The 16,391-nt window shown below is 54.9% G+C and overlaps 1 protein-coding gene across 1 annotated transcript in view; it reads left to right on the top strand.

Annotated features, from left to right (window-relative positions):
- Nucleotides 1-16,391, top strand: part of HMCN2 (hemicentin 2) — a 163,971-nt gene that overhangs the window by 81,358 nt on the left and 66,222 nt on the right. Inside the window, exons 40-53 of the mRNA XM_011971201.1 lie at nucleotides 821-996; nucleotides 1,742-1,838; nucleotides 1,987-2,106; nucleotides 4,397-4,558; nucleotides 5,699-5,980; nucleotides 7,095-7,262; nucleotides 8,432-8,545; nucleotides 9,478-9,564; nucleotides 10,777-10,968; nucleotides 11,834-12,007; nucleotides 12,150-12,263; nucleotides 12,789-12,931; nucleotides 13,945-14,095; nucleotides 15,604-15,822. Coding sequence (XP_011826591.1) covers nucleotides 821-996; nucleotides 1,742-1,838; nucleotides 1,987-2,106; nucleotides 4,397-4,558; nucleotides 5,699-5,980; nucleotides 7,095-7,262; nucleotides 8,432-8,545; nucleotides 9,478-9,564; nucleotides 10,777-10,968; nucleotides 11,834-12,007; nucleotides 12,150-12,263; nucleotides 12,789-12,931; nucleotides 13,945-14,095; nucleotides 15,604-15,822 — 2,199 coding nt within the window. The remainder of the gene's footprint in view (nucleotides 1-820; nucleotides 997-1,741; nucleotides 1,839-1,986; nucleotides 2,107-4,396; nucleotides 4,559-5,698; nucleotides 5,981-7,094; nucleotides 7,263-8,431; nucleotides 8,546-9,477; nucleotides 9,565-10,776; nucleotides 10,969-11,833; nucleotides 12,008-12,149; nucleotides 12,264-12,788; nucleotides 12,932-13,944; nucleotides 14,096-15,603; nucleotides 15,823-16,391) is intronic.

Raw genomic sequence — 16,391 nt, 5'->3', positions numbered from 1 at the left:
GAAGGAAGGAAGGAAGGAAGGAAGAAAGGAAGGAAGGAAGGAAGGAAGGAAGGAAGGAAGGAAAGGAAGGAAGGAAGGAAAGAGGGAAGGAAGGAAGAAAAGAAGGAAAGAAGGAAAGAAGGAAAGAGAAAGCAAATGAACTTAGTCTTGGGTGGGAGGTGGTAGGAAGGATTTGATTCTAGGTCTTTCCCTTTGCTGGAGTGAAGATGGTTAACACATATCATATGCCCAAGAACCCCACCTGTGCCATTGGATTTAACCTCATGGCGGCCCCACCAGGTGGAGATTTTCATTATCCCCACTTTACAGATGAGGAGACTGAGGCCCAGGAGTGTAAGTCACATCCCAAGGGCCTCGCATGGTGAGCGAGTGGTGGAAGGCAGGATTCTGCCACAGGAGTTCTCCCCCTGGCCCCTGCGTTCCTTCCTGCAAAGCTGCGCTGGTTATTTTTGTTTCAGGGGCAAAAAGGTGGTTCTGAGACCTGCTTTAAAAATTTTTTTTAAACAAAAATTTTAAATTTTAGAAAGTTTTGAGATAACTGTGGATAATTGTAGATTCACAGACGTCTGTAAGGAATAACACAGGGAGACCCTGAGTTTCCTTCCCCGGTTTCCCTCCGTGGAAATGTGCTGCAGAAATCTGGGATGTAGATATCGCGACAATCTTACTCAGACTGGCTCCTCTGAAGCAGGACTGAAGGCAGAGGAAGGGTGGGCACTCCTGGCTGCCGCGAGTAGCTAGGCCTGACCCAGGGTGTGGCCCCTCCTTGCCAGCCCCCTCCATGTGCCTGAGGGAGCCCCTCTCCTGCCCCCTCCCACAGTGCCCCCGAGTATCCTCGGAGAAGAGCTGAATGTGTCCGTCGTGGCCAATGAGTCGGTGGCCCTGGAGTGCCAGAGCCACGCCATGCCCCCTCCTGTGCTGAGCTGGTGGAAGGACGGGCGGCCCCTGGAACCACGGCCTGGAGTCCACCTCTCCGCAGACAAAGCCTTGCTGCAGGTGTGCAGGTCCCGTCAGCCAAGCAGGCCTCCACCTCGGGCCACAGGCAGGATGGGGCCTGCAGGTGCCCCAGCTCAGTGACCTACAAGCCCTCTTCCTCCCAGGGGATGGGGGACAAAACCCCAGGACTGGGTCCTCAGGGCCTCCCTCAGGGCCCCTGAATCAGCTGAGTGGTGCCAGCTGTTGGGTTAGAACCTACCTCACCTGCCTGTTCCTCCTCCCACCCCTCTACACCTTGTGATATGATCATTCCCAACTCAGAGCACTGTCATTTGGCTTCCCCTCCTTCCGTTCATTCTTCAAAGCCACAGCCTAGCCCCAGCACCCCCATGTCAGGATCTGACCCCTGAGCACAAGTGCCCTGCACCCCACCAGCCTTCTTCCTCCACCTTCTCTTCGGATCTGTTTTCTTGGGCTTTCCAAAGAGGCTGGGAGCAGATGAAAGGCAGGAGCAGGTCTGATCCAGTCACATGCCTTCCCCTTAGCAGATCTGGGCCATGGATGTGAAGGTGGGGAGGCTGGCAGGCCTGCCATCCGGGGGGCCCTTCTCAGGCCCACCACAGGCACCGGCTTCTGGAAACTTCCTGGTGCAGCTGGTGGGGAGATGCTGTCCCTGCCCTGTGCTCCAGGTGGGGAACCTGGGGCTCAGCGATGTCATGTGACGTGCCTGCAGTCACACAGTCTGTCCAGGGCTCACCCATCTCTGTGCTGTCCCCACCTATGGGGTGTGTCTGCTCTCGGCCAGGTGGACAGAGCTGATGTGTGGGATGCGGGCCGCTACACCTGTGAGGCGCTGAATCAGGCCGGCCGCTCAGAGAAACACTACAATCTCAACGTCTGGGGTGAGGGTCTCCTGGGCCGGGCACAGGGAGGGGGCTGTTACCTTGATTGGGTCCCAGGACACAGCCCTCCTCCAGCCTGCCCTCGCCTTGCTCATCCCCTCCCCATCTCAGTCCCACCCCCACTAACCCTCTCTCTGCTCTGACTCAGTCGCTCCAGTGTTCCCCTCGAGGGAATCCCACACCCTGACTGTGAGCGAGGGACATCCTGCCAGGCTGTCCTGCGAATGCCGGGGCGTCCCCTTCCCCAAGATCTCCTGGAGGAAGGACGGTAGGATTGCTGCCCTTGCCCAGCCCCACCTCATTGCCAGGTACAAGGAGGCTATGCCCAGCCCCCACTGGTTACCCCCACCCCAGAGCCTAGCTGAGATGGCGAGACTTATGGCTCGAGGGGATGGGGATGCTGGTTACAGAAGTGACACTTCGCCCAGCTCCTCTCTCCTCAGTCCCTGAGCCTGCAGGAGCCCCTGGTCCTGCTCTGCCAGTAAGAGCTGGATTGATCTTCAGGCCTCACTTCAGACGTCCCTTCTTCCAGGAAGCCCTCCTTGACTGCCAGGCTGGGACAGAGCCTCCCTGATGCAGTCCCTGTCACTTGTCATGTCACCCACATTAGTCCTGTGTGTGCTCCTCCATTAGTCTGTGACCCCTGTGAGGCACCACCTTGACCACCGCTGAATTCCAAGTTCAGTGTATGTACAAAAAAGGTGCTCAAAAAACATTTGGAATTCACTTCACCAATTTTTTTTCTTTTTTGAGACAGCATCTTGCTCTGTTGCCCAGGCTGGCGTGCAGTGGTGCGATCTCAGATCATTGCAACCTCCGCCTCCTGGGTTGGAGTGATTCTCCTGCTTCAGCCTCCCGAGTAGCTGGGATTACAGGCAGGTGCCACCATGCCTGGCTAACTTATATATTTTTAGTAGAGACAGGGTTTCACCATGTTGGGCGGGCTGGTCTCGAACTCCTGACCTCAGGTGATCTGCCCACCTCGGTCTCCCAAAGTGCTGGGATTACAGGCATGAGCCACTGCACCCAGCCCATTTAACCAATATTTATTGAGCGACTGTGCCAGGCCCTGTTCTAGGCACTGGAAATACAGCAGAGGATAAAACAGATCCCCACCCTCACAGTCGGGGCAGTCAGATAATAAACACACAGTTAGTACATGACTCGGTACTGTAAGTGATAAATGCTATGGAGAAAAATAAAGCTAGGAAGCCGGGGAAGATATCCTGGGGGGTTGTAGGATTTGCAGTTTTAAGTTGGGTGGCCAGGAATGCTTGACCAAGCAGACTTGAAAAGGTCAGGGCTGAACATGAGAATATCACAGGGAAACGCATCCCAGGCGGAGGTAAGGGTAAGTGCAAGGGTCCTGGGGCAGGAATGCTGCTTGGATGGAGGAATGAGAGGAGGTGGGGAATCAGGGATGATGGAAGAGAATGGAGCTGCCATTACCAGGATGGGAGATCCCAGGGGCAGGTATGGTAGAAAGACCTAGCATTTGGGGTGAATTAATCTTGAGACATCTGCTAAATGCCTAGTGAGGTGTCCAGTGGATGGTGAGAGACAGGTGTCTGGAGCTCAGAGGAGAGATCTGGGCTAGGAAGCAGCCTGGGAGTAGCAAGACAAGCTGAGGTCACTAGGACAGAATGGGAGGAAGCAATGCCATGTGGCCACTGGGTCTGCTTCCCTGCTGGGACATGCATATTGAGTCATGACCCAGTCCAGAGGTCTCCTCCTCTAGAAACAGAGGTGGAAGGGTTTAATCCAGTAGGTCAAGGTTGACAAATCCTCCTCCTACAAGAGGTCGTCTTGATGCCAGGTCTACCAGTTGCCTGGTCGTCCTCCTCAGGCCACTATAGCTAAATGGATGGTCATTCTGTCAGTAGCCTTTATTGAGCCCTGCTGTGTGCCAGGCCCTGGGGAGCCACTAAGGATCCCAGGGGGAGGCTGGTCATGGTGGCTCACGCCCGAAATCCCAGCACTTTGGGAGGTTGACGCAGTGGATCACCTGAGGTCAGGAGTTCGAGACCAGCCTAACTAACATGGTGAAACCCCGTCTCTACTAAAAAATACAAAAATTAGCCAGGTGTGTTGGTGTGCACCTGTGATCCCAGCTACTCGGGATGCTGAGGCATGAGAATCGCCTGAACCCAGGAGGCAGAGGTTGCAGTGAGCCGAGATCGTGGCACTGAACTCCAGCCTGGGCAACACAGCGAGACTCTGTCTCAAAAAAAAAAAAAAAAAAAAAATGATCCCAGAAGGAAATTGAGGCAGGGTCTGCCATTCCGGAGGGCCCAGGCCAGAGTAAGATTCAGATGGGGCACCTGTAGGCAGATCTGTGATGGGGAGAAGCCTAGGGGGATAGGGAGGAGCTCAGAAGAGGCACCAGGACTAGATGTGGCACTCACGTAAGGCTTCCTAGAAGAGGTAGTGTCTAAATGGATGCCTGAAGGATGAGCAGGAGTTGGCAAGAATGGGTGGGAGGACGAACTTTCCCGGTGGAAAGACATAATGTCCTTGCAAATGCCCTGGACCAGGAGTTTCTTTTTCCCTGCACCCAGGTCAACCCCTCCCCGGGGAAGGGGCTGGCCTCCAGCAGGTGTCGGCTGTGGGGAGGCTGCTGTACCTGGGACAGGCCCAGCTGGCTCAGGAAGGAACATACACCTGTGAGTGCAGCAACGTGGCGGGGAACAGCAGCCAGGACCTGCAGCTGGAGGTGCACGGTGGGTGAGCCGGGCGGGCGCTGGGAGGGTCTGGGATCATGGGCTGACTGGGCAGGTACTGCCCTCAAATCGGAGCAAATACAGGGAAGTGATGGTGTGTGGTGCAGGCTTTCTCCTCCCTCAGATTCCTGGTGTGTGAGTCCATTCTCACACTGCTCTAAAGATACCACCTGAGACTGGGCAATTTATAAACAAGAGGCTTAATCGACTCACAGTTCCACATGGCTGGGGAGGCCTCAGGAAACTTACAATCATGGCAGAAGGTGAAGGGGAGGGAAGGCACACCTTCCATGTCGGCAGGAAAGAGAGAGAGCGCGAAGGGGGGAAGCACCAGACACTTATCAAACAAGCAGATGTCATGAGAACTGACTGACTCACTCACTACCACAAGAACAGCATAGAGGAAACCGCCCCCATGATCCAGTCACCTCCCACCAGGCGCCTCCCTCCACACGTGGTAATCCCAGTTCGAGATGAGATTTGGGTGGGGACACAGCCAAAAACGTATCACCTGGCATTTTGACTGCCCCTCCCACACAGCTTCTCACTAACCTAAGCATGGCAGGCAGGGGGGCTGTAGCACAATCCCTAAGGGTCCCCCAGTGGTCCGGAGGAGAAAAGCCACAGCTGAAACAGCTGGAAACCCAGAGGAAGTGTGAGCATTATGTGAAGCTCCTCTATGTGATGGAAACCTAAACCGTATCACCTGGTCCTGCAGTGAAGCAATGAAATCCCCCAGCCTTGTAAAAATCCTGCTGGAAAATAAAACCAGGAAAAGTGCTGTTCAACATCTTGAGGAGAAACCCACCCACAGAATAATTTTCCACCCCCAACCAGTCCCAACAACTGTTGAAGCTTCAGGAAGTCTCTGGTTTTTGAGGAAGAAAACCCGTCACACATCCCGAAAGGGTTGTTCCCCACATAGCAGGCCTGCCTGTGACTCCCAGGCTCTAGCAGTAGGTTGCTGTTATGACCCCATTGTTGGGAAGGAAAATGGAGGCCAGGAGAGGTGAGGTCACGAGGTGACACAGCCGGCGATGGCAAGGGGAGAGGGTGTGTCCCTGCGGGGCCCGGGGCAAGTGTGTGGTGCCTGGTGGCCTCAGCAGCTTTCTCTGATGGGCTTTCTCCCCATCCCTACAGTTCCCCCTCAGATTGCCGGTCCCCAGGAGCTTCCCACACAGGTCTCTGTGGTCCAGGATGGAGTGACCACTCTGGAGTGCAACGCCACAGGGAAACCCCCTCCGACAGTGACATGGGAGCAGGACGGCCAGCCCGTGGGGGCCGAACTGGGCCTGCAGCTGCAGAACCAGGGTCAGAGCCTGCGTGTAGAGAGGGCCCGGGCTGCCCATGCCGGACGCTACAGCTGCGTGGCCGAGAACCTGGCTGGGAGGGCAGAGAGGAGGTTTGAGCTCTCTGTGCTGGGTGAGGACTGGCAGCTGCTGGAGGAGGGTGGGTTGGGGCAGATTAGAGCAGGCAAGGCCGGTTCAATCTCCAGGCGCAGCCCTCAGGCTGTGATCCTTGGGTCGCACCTGTTCTTTCTGGAGTCAGGGCTCTAATGAGAGCTGCTGCTGGGGGAAGCCACCAGCACTGCTCTCACAATCAGGACTGGTCCCAAATGGCCCCAATTTCCCCCAATTCACCTCTCCTCCCTCCCTCTCTCTCTCCTGGGTTCACTCTTCCCCTACTCTGTTCTGGGCACTGGGGAAGTAAGCAGTCCCTGTCCTGCATGACTGGTATGTGATGGGGAGAATTCAGGGGCTTGTGAGAGACCAGGAAAACCTGGAATACTGTTGGGGCAGGTCAGGGCAGCCTCCCAGAGGAGGTCCCCTTTAAGCTGGACCATAGAAGGTAAGTAGGAGTTAGGCAGCTGCTGGATGAGGGGAAGCACATGCCAGGCAGAGAGTTGCTGAGGCAGCCTCATGCATTCCAATCATTTACTGAGCTCCTACTGTATGCCTGAGGGGATAATTCAGGGTGGAGACAGGGAATGGTAAGAGATAGGGTGGGAGAGGTGGGCAGGGATCAGTTTAGGGAGGAGCCCCCTCACCATTGCTGGATCTCGAGCCTCACCCAGATATCCCCAACACCCCCATCTCCCTGGATAGAGAGTGGCTTCCTTCAGGAACAGATTCCTTCAGAACTGCAGCGTTGCCACTTAGCTTCCACATGTGGATTTAGGAGGCACGTCTGGCCTCACCTTTACACCAATTCCAGTCCCACTGGCTCAGCGCTTGCCCTGCCCAGGCACTGGACTGGGTACTTTCACGTGTTCCTGTTGAATTCCCCAGCAGCCCGCTGAGGGCTTGGGGAGACTGAGGCCCAAGGAGCCTGCCTGACTCCAGAGCCCAGCCTGTGGCGCCACTGGCTCCCTCCTAGGTGTCCTCATTTTAGGGGGAGCAGCTCTGCTCTCATCACTTCCGCTCCTCAGACTCTCCCAATTGGGTGGAGTTGGGGGGCAGTCAGTGGGGCTAGGGAAGGAGCATGAAGCGCACAGCCCCGATCTGCACCCTGAATGTGGCTTCTTCTTTGTGTCCAGTGCCCCCAGAGCTCATCGGAGACTTGGACCCGCTGACCAACATCACTGCCGCCTTGCACAGCCCCTTAACTCTGCTCTGTGAAGCTACAGGGATCCCGCCCCCGGCCATCCGCTGGTTCCGAGGGGAGGAGCCTGTCAGCCCTGGGGAGGACACCTACCTGCTGGCAGGTAAGATACCAGTCAAGGTTGGATCCTGGGAATCAGGCGGGCCCTCTGCCTCTGCCTCTGCTTCTATCCATTACATGCCCATGACCTCTGACCCTGAGCTGCCAGGCCTGGTTGGAATAATCATTCCAGCTGCTGGTCCCCAAAGAATGTAGCCCAAAACACTAGTCAGGTGAGGTGCTCCAGGAAAAAATCATGGATTTAGATAAATTTGGAAAAGGCTTCCTGCTCTGCTCACCTAGAGAACCACAGTGAACATTTGCATAGCAAAGGTTCTGATAAGTCCTGCAGAAAAAAAACAAAACGAAACGTTGGCACTTACATATAACATCCCACAGAACAGTAGCAAGCTTTTGGATGTGCTGACCTAAGCACGTTCTCCTCTGAATATTTATCCCCCTCATAAAATGGGTTTGCGAGGTTCTTGCTGGTATACAAATGAGGAACTGAGGCCCAGGAGTCTCTGTCCCATCCAAATCCTGCAAGGACTTCAAGGCCCCTGAGGTTATGCCTCAGTCACCCATCGGTTGTTCCACGCAGCCTGTGATGAGATGGCAAATACATTTCCTCCTGGGCATCACTTCTGAGCACTTGGTAAGAATTGCCGGGTGCATTCTGTGGGTAGGAATTCGGAGACGGCATTGGGCCCAGTGGAAAGGAATGTGGCAATCAATTAGTTATGTCTGCTCTGGTTGCAGTAACAGCAGTGGTGGCCTGTGTCCTGTGTATCTGCCCTCCCCACACTGGTCTTGGGAGACCCTTGGGTTCCTCTGAGAGGAGCTGTCTCTCCCTGAGAGGTCCTTGGGAGGAGAAGCTCTTTTACCATGTCTGTCAGAGTAGAGCAGAGGTCTGCTGGGCCAGGACTACATAACCCATTGCTCTCCCTTCAGCTGCAGCCAATTCCCAGAGCCAGGGGTGGCCGGGTGACAGATACTTCTTGCTAGAGCAGGGTCCTCAGATTTATTCTGGTACATGTCTAATCTCCAGGCAGCTCCATCCATTTGTTTACCCTCCTGGGCCTCAGTTTCTGCATCTGAGGAACAGGACACAATGGGAGACAGACACGTACACGTCTAATTATAATGCCTCTTCCTGCTGGGCAGCAGGGGGCTCAGCTTGGGACAGAACACTGCTCAGAGTCATGCTTGGGGCCCACACCCCTCCCTCCCCAGGTGGCTGGATGCTGAAGATGACTCAGACACAGGAGCAAGACCGTGGCCTCTACTCATGCCTGGCAAGCAACGAGGCTGGGGAGGCACGGAGGAACTTCAGTGTGGAGGTGCTGGGTGCGTTACAACCCCATTCTCATGGGTGCCCTATGAACTCTTCCCCGCTGCCTGGGCGCTCCCAGAGGCAGGGCCCCAGACTCATGGCTCATGCTGTAGCAGGAGTCCAGCACAGAGAAGGAGGGAGAAGCTAAGCCTTGTACGCTTTGCCTCGTCAAAAACCTTGGTTCAAGCCTGGGCAGTGTAGCGAAACCCTATCTCTACGAAATGTACAAAAATTAACTGGGCGTGGTGGTACACACCTGTAGTCTCAGCTACTCAGGAGGCAGAGGCTGCAGTGATTGTGCCACTGCACTCCAGCCCAGGTGACAAGAAACCTCTGTTCTGAGGCTGCCATGGAACTTTCCAGAAACAGCAGGGACAATCCAAAGTGGAAGGGGCAAATATTTTCGACACCACTAAGACTGCCTGCCTCTCATCAGAGTCTTCTTCTGAGGCACTGGTACTGCCGTCAGCCAGCAGGAAATGTTTCTTTTTTTTTTTTTTTTTGAGACAGAGTCTCGTTCTGTCACCCGGGCTGGAGTGCAGTGGCGTGATCTCGGCTCACTAAAACCTTCGCCTCCAGAGTTCAAGCGATTCTCCTGCCTCAACCTCCCGAGTAGCTGGGATTACAGGTGCCCGCCAACTCACCCGGCTAGTTTTTTGTATTTTTTAGTAGAGACGGGGTTTCACCGTGTTAGCCAGGATGGTCTCGATCTCCTGACCTCGTGATCCGCCCATCTCGGCCTCCCAAAGTGCTCGGATTACAGGCTTGAGCCACCACGCCCGGCCAGGAAATGTTTCTTAAACTCACCACCCTATGGAAACAGGCATGGGATGGGGAAACTGAGGCACAAGAAACGGTGGGCCCTTGGCTTCCTGTTCTGTGATTGTGTAGCCTGGGAGGGCCAGTCCCCCCGGTCACTAGCCATTTGTCTCCCTGCTTCTCCCAGTTCCTCCCAGTATTGAGAACGAGGACCTGGAGGAGGTGATCAAAGTCCCTGAGGGACAGACTGCCCATCTGATGTGCAACGTCACAGGTAAGGGCCACATGATGTGGTGGGCTGGGAGAAGGGTGGGAAGGCAGCTTCAGAAAGGAGGGGATCGCTGGGGATCTGCCCACCTGCCCCAGCCCCACTCCTCCTGACTGGGGTCTCTCTACATCTTGGACTCGGCATCAGGTCCCGGCTCATCTTTGCATGTGTTCTTCCGTCCCAAACACTCTTCCCTCTCCCCACCTCACTACAGACCTCAGCTTTCAGGACCCTCCACAGGGAGTCTTTGGCTGACCCCTGAGGCCCAGTGGGCCACCTCCACTGGGCTCCCACAAGCCCCTGTGCTTCCCTGCCCTAGCACTGACCCACATTGGACCATAGTGGCCTTGTGGCATCTGAGCTTCTTGAAGACCCAGTTGCTGCCTTGTCACCATGGTTTCCCCAGTGCCTTGCAGAGTAGGCTCCCATTAATGCTTATGGGTTGAAGGATGGATGGATGGATGGATGGATGGATGGATGGATGGATGGATGGATGGATGGATGGATGGATAGATGGATAGGTAGGTGAATGGGTAGATAAATGAATGCGTGGATGAATGAATGAGGGTTGGATGGATGGATGGATGTGTAGATGGGTGCATAGATGGATGGATGGATGGGTGGAGAGATTTATGAATGATTGGCTGAATAAAATGATAGGTGGGTAGGTAGATGGATGGATGGTTGGATGGTTGGGTGGATGGGTGGTTGAATGGGTGGGTGGATGGATGAATGGAGAAATGAATGGATGATTGGATGAATGGAGGGATAGTTGGGTAGGTAGGTGAATGGATGGTTGAATAGTTGGATGGTTGGGTGGATGGGTGGGTGGATGGGTGTGTGGATGAATGGAGAGATGAATAGATGATTGATTGAATGGAAGGATAGGTGAGTAGGTAGATGAATGGATGGTTGGATGCATGGATGGGTGGGTGGTGTGTGGGCAGGTGGATGAATGAATGGATGGAAGGAATAGCTTGTTTTTCTGTCTTGCCTGTCTGTACCAGGCGATCTCTACCCATTGCCCAGTAAGGAGAAGGCAACCAAGTCACAGAGGAAGGGGCACAGGCTGCTTCTGCTGCTTCTTGTTGTGCTTCATGGGCCTCTGGGCCGGGATGGAGAATTCACATTCCCTGACCCATCCGGGACTAGCCTGTGACCCCTGTGCTGCCCTAGTCAACGGCTGCCAAATTGTCTCGTTCTCTACTCTGCACACAGGCCACCCACAGCCCAAGCTCACATGGTTCAAAGATGGCCGGCCCCTGGCTGGTGGAGACGCCCACCATATCTCCCCAGACGGAGTCCTCCTGCAGGTCCTCCAGGCAAACCTGTCCAGTGCTGGCCACTACTCCTGCATTGCAGCCAACGCTGTTGGGGAGAAGACCAAACACTTCCAGCTCAGTGTCCTGTGTAAGTTTTGGACATCTGGCCATCGCAGGTGCTGGAGGGAGGGAGAAGCAAGATGACAGGCTCCTTACAACTTCCCACAAACCATTCTACTATTTTTCTTCTAACTCTCCGAGTTTAACAACAAAAATCATATAGCGACTCTATTGACTGAACATTTACTATGGGCCAGGCATTTCAACGGGTCTGATTGATTGAATCTTCACAATGACACTGGGAGGTAGGAGATGTGCTTGTCCCCATGTCACTGATGAAGCCCTGGGGATCAGAGGTGACAAAGTTATTGCCAGGCCCCAGGGTGGTGGATTCACAGCCAGGCGTCTCTCCATGTCCTGAGGACAGTACATACCTACTATTCTGTTAGCCTGGAGAAACAGAGCGTCCATCAAATGAGAGGGGCTTAGAAACAGCTTAGAAAAATCTGTTTCTAAAATGTTGGCCGTTAAAAGGAGAGTCCCCTGCAGGGGTTGAAAAAAGAAATCTTGGGACCAATGAAAGCATAGCTACTCTGCTCAGCGGGGAGCAAAGCCCCCCAACTCCCGCTCCCCTCTCAAACAGAATTGAGAAGCCTCTGGTTAATTGGTAGAGAGGCTGGATGTCGAGAAGCTATGGGGGACATGGAGGCAGAAATTATTCAGCTTTCCCTTGTAGTATTGCTTAGTGTTTGGAGAGCCGGGCTCTGGGTCACCGAGGCCTGAGTTCAAGCCTGGCCACCCCGGGCATGGGCTTCTCTGAGCCTCAGTTTCCCATCTTGGTAATGTAGGTGACAGAAGAACCAAGGCCAAGCACCAGGGTCCGAGGCTTTCCTGGTCCTTAGCCTAGGGTCAGGGATCTCTGCTCACAAGTGTCCCCTGGCCCCCCATCGCAGTGGCTCCCACCATCCTGGGAGTGGCTGAGGACAGTGCAGACGAGGAGGTGACTGTGACCATCAACAACCCCATCTCTCTGATCTGCGAGGCGCTGGCCTTCCCTTCCCCCAACATCACCTGGATGAAGGACGGGGTCCCTTTTGAGGCCTCTAGGAACATCCAGCTGCTCCCAGGTGACGCCCTCTGGTGGGGAGGAGGGAGGGAGGGGACAGGTGACATGTTGTCAGGGTTGGAGGAGAGGACCAGTGAGCTTGTCCTTATGCCTGGCATGAGGCTGCAGATTTAGGGTGACCCTGGCCACTGGCCCCCACACAGGTACCCACGGGCTGCAGATCCTGAATGCCCAGAAGGAAGATGCCGGTCAGTATACCTGCGTGGTCACCAACGAGCTCGGGGAGGCCGTGAAAAACTACCACGTGGAAGTGCTCAGTGAGTCGGGGATCATGGGGCACAGCCAGGTGGGCAGAAGACCATCCGGGAACCCAGGGGCCCAGGCACCTGAACCACCCTTGGTGCTCCAGGGTGCCTCCATGTGGCATATGTCCTCTGACAGTCACCTGGCAGATAGGGCTGGCTCCAGAGGACATGATGACGAGAGAACAGTGAGTTAGGACTTGGGCCACGTGGGCTTCCAGACCCACTGCAGTCCTAGCTTCCTCCTGCCGCTTCTGCATCAGGGTATAACCAGAGACTCTGCAGATTGAGACTTGGGACCCCCAAGGAGGGCCTCTGAGGTGACCCCAGAAATTCTCCTGCCTCAGACCTGTCCGGTCCTATAACCCTTACAGACAAATGCTCTCTCCCCTAGTGAACAGACAGGAGCAGGGTAGCTACTGGGATCCCTGTGTCTTTTGGGTCAGCCCCAATTTCTGGGGCTCCCCCCAGGACCAGGGTAAGCTCAGGGTCTCAGCACCCATCCCCCAGCTCTGCTCTCAGACCTCTCGTGCTTTTCAGTCCCCCCTTCCATCTCCAAAGACGACCCCTTAGGGGAGGTCGGCGTGAAGGAGGTGAAGACCAAGGTCAACAGCACCTTGACCCTGGAGTGTGAGAGCTGGGCTGCGCCCCCACCCACCATCCACTGGTACAAGGATGGACAGGTGAGTGTGGGACCCCCTGTGCAGCTTCTGGCTCTCACCTCTGCTTCCAGCTGGTTCTGCTTGGAACCTTCCAGAAAAGGCTTCCCTTAAAGCACCTGGCCCTAGAGCTGGCCCGGGCCCCACTCACCCTTTATTTATTTTATTTTTATTTTTATTTTATTTTTATTTTTATTTTTATTTTTTTGAGATGGAGTCTTGCTCTGTCACCCAGGCTGGAGTGCAGTGGTACAATCTTGGCTCACTGCAACCTCTGCCTCCTGGGTTCAAGCAATTCTCCTGCCTCAGCCTTCTGAGTAGCTGGAATTACAGGTACCCACCACCATGCCCAGGTAATTTTTATAATTTTTGGTAGAAATGGGGTTTCACCATGTTGGCCAGGCTGCTCTCACACTCCTGACCTCAGGTGATCTGCCCACCTTGGCCTCCCAAAGTGTTGGAATTACAGGCGTGAGGCACCCAACCCAGCCTTTATTTTATTTTTTTATTTTTATTTTTGAGATAGAGTCTCGCTCTGTCACCCAGGCTGGAGTACAGTTGCACGATCTTGGCTCACTGCAGCCTCCACCTCCTGGGTTCAAGTGATTCTCCTGCCTCAGCCTCCCAAGTAGCTGGGATTATAGGCACGCACCACCACGCCTGGCTAATATTTTGTATTTTAAGTAGAGATGGGGCTTCTTCATGTTGGCCAGGCTGATCTCAAACTCCTGACCTTGTGATCCACCCACCTTGGCCTCCCAAAGTTCCAGGATTATAGGCCTGGCCACCACACCCAGCTGTATTTTTTAATAAAAAGTCGAACTCTTTGTAAACTTTAAACTCTACTATTTTCACCCATGTGTGGCCCTTCTCATCTTTATGCTCTATGGATTTGGTTTTATAAACCTCTCAGGGTGTCCTTGTCACTTTATGCTGCATTTTTGGAGAATGTATTGAGAAATAAGCACAATTGTTTTGGTGCTCTTGGCCCCTCATTTCCGATCTCCCTCCCCCCGACCCCCTCGTCTTCCTCGCAGCCCGTGACCCCCAGCCCGCGGCTGCATGTCCTGGGCGAAGGGCGACTGCTCCAGATCCAGCCCACGCAGGTCTCAGACTCAGGGCGGTACCTGTGTGTGGCCACCAACGTGGCTGGCGAGGATGACCAGGACTTCAACGTGCTCATCCAGGGTGCGTGGCACCAGTGGGCTGGGGGTGGGGCTTCGGCCGGTATGAGGACATTGCGGGGCTGGCCCTCCGCAGGCACCCACTGTGTGTCCTGCAGCTCACATGCCGCCCACGGCATCTCCCACTGGCTCATCTTAGCAGCCCAGAGCAGCATCCTGCCCCAACCCCACTGCCTCGAGGGACCAAAGCCAAAGACATGAGGACTCTGGCCCCAAACCACAGAACTGAGTGGTGGAGGCTGGAATGGTCTGGTTGAGCCAGAACGCCACACTCGTAGCCCCTCTGCCAGGTGCCTCTCACGATGTTAGGGAAACCTGGGGGTTTGCTTCGGAATCTCTGGTCGAGAGTAAGCTGAGTGGCTGCCTCAGTGGTTGAAACTCCTTGTGGGTGCCTGGGGCTCATTATATTCTTCTCTCACTTTCGTCAGTGTTTGACATTTTCCTTTTTAAAAAGTGAAGGAAGGAAAGGAGGGAGCCGGGCGTCAGAGAGGCTGGGAGGAAGAGGCTGGGAGGCTGGGAGTGGGGCTGAGAGGCTAGAAAGAGGAAGCTAGGAGGGGCATGCTGGAAGGCTGCATGGGGGAGGCTGGGGGGAGGCTGTGGAGACGGAGGGAGAGGCTAAGAGGCTGGGATGAGGAGGCTGGGAAGGGGCGGCTGGGATGAGGAGGCTGGGAGGTGGGATGAGGAGGCTGGTAGGCTGGGAAGGGGAGTCTAGGAGGGGGAGGTTGGGAGGGGGAGGGTGGAAGGTAGGAAGGGGAGGCTGGAGGGCAGGGAGCTGGGAGTGGGAGGCTGGGATGGGGAGGCTGGGAAAGGGAGGCTGAGAGGAGGAAGGGGAGGCTGGGAGCAGGAGGCTGGGAGGCTAGAAAGGGGAGGCAGGGAGGCAGGAGGCTGACAGGCAATCTGGGCGATGGATAAGTGTTCAGAACCAGGTTTTGCTACACGATGCCCGTGGACTGTCCTGGCAGGAGGAACAACTGCTCCGGGCTGCCCTTTGTCATCTCCAGTGCTTCTGGCCACCAGTCCTCTAGCCCTGGCTCTGTCATGAACTGGTTATGTTACCTGGGGACAACCTGGGGATGACACGGCCCCCTCCGGGCCTTAATTTGATCCTTTGTAAAATGCAGGTGATCAAAGCAGGTGACCTTGAGGGACCCCCCCTCCATTTCTAAAGCTGATGATTTTGTGCTTCTGTGCTCTGATAAACAAACATTGGCTAAAGCTTAGTATCTGGCTTCCAACTGTGCAAAATATTTCCACGTTACAGGGAGTCTTTAGCATCCATTAGACAAGAGCTGCTTAGGGAAGGAGCCTTATCCTAGTGCCTAGCACATAGTAGTTGCTCAATAAACACTGGTTTAGGAAGTGAGGGAATTTAAGAAATGCCCTGACCTAAGGGAATGGCTCAAATAATGGATTTCCGCACCTGGGAGAGGCTGGGATGAGAATCTGTGTGAGCAGAGGTGCATTCCCCACCCCTCTGCTGTGCTTCCTAAGGGCTTTGTCTCCCCCACCCAGTGCCCCCCATGTTCCAGAAGGTGGGTGATGCCAGTGCAGCCTTCGAGATTCTGTCCCGGGAGCAGGAGGCCCGGGGCGGAGTAACGGAATACAGGGAGATTGTGGAGAACAACCCAGCCTACCTGTACTGCGACACCAACGCAATCCCACCCCCGGAGCTCACCTGGTACAAAGAGGATCGGCCCCTCTCGGCCGGGGATGGGGTGTCTGTGCTGCAAGGTGGGTCAGGGCTGCGTGAAGAAAGTGGGCGCTTTGAGCTCTCCTGTGTGCTGCCTGCTGTGTGACCTTCAGCAGAGCACACAACCACTCTGGACCTTAACTGCAATTTGTAAACTGGGGGTACAAGTTCTTTGCCTGTGTGAAGGCAAAGACTGGATTGCCTTTTGCCTCTGGTTTATGGAGCAGAGCCTCCTACCATGGGGCATGCCCTTCTGGGCTTCAAGATCCCTAATGTCCTTAAACGATTGGCAGAAGCTGCCACTTTCTCTGCAGAGGCAGCTGACTCCTTCGTTAATCGTCAACAAAGCTCATGACCCCAAACGCTGACGAAGCTCTGGCTGGACATTGAAGGCCACACTGTGGTGGCTGAACTCACGTCTTGTGTGTCTGGTTTTTTTTTTTCTTTTTTCTATTTTTATTTTTTGAGATAGAGTTTCGCTCTTGTTGCCCAGGTTGGAGTGCAATGATGTGACCTCGGCTCACCGCAACCTCCACCTCCTGGGTTCAAGCAATTCTCCTGCCTCAGCCTCCCGAGTAGCTGGGATTACAGGCATGCGCCACCACGCCTG

This window comes from Mandrillus leucophaeus, unplaced genomic scaffold, assembly GCF_000951045.1.
Source record: "Mandrillus leucophaeus isolate KB7577 unplaced genomic scaffold, Mleu.le_1.0 Scaffold99, whole genome shotgun sequence".
NCBI lineage: Eukaryota > Metazoa > Chordata > Mammalia > Primates > Cercopithecidae > Mandrillus > Mandrillus leucophaeus.
This window is presented reverse-complemented; position numbering and strand designations above follow the sequence as displayed.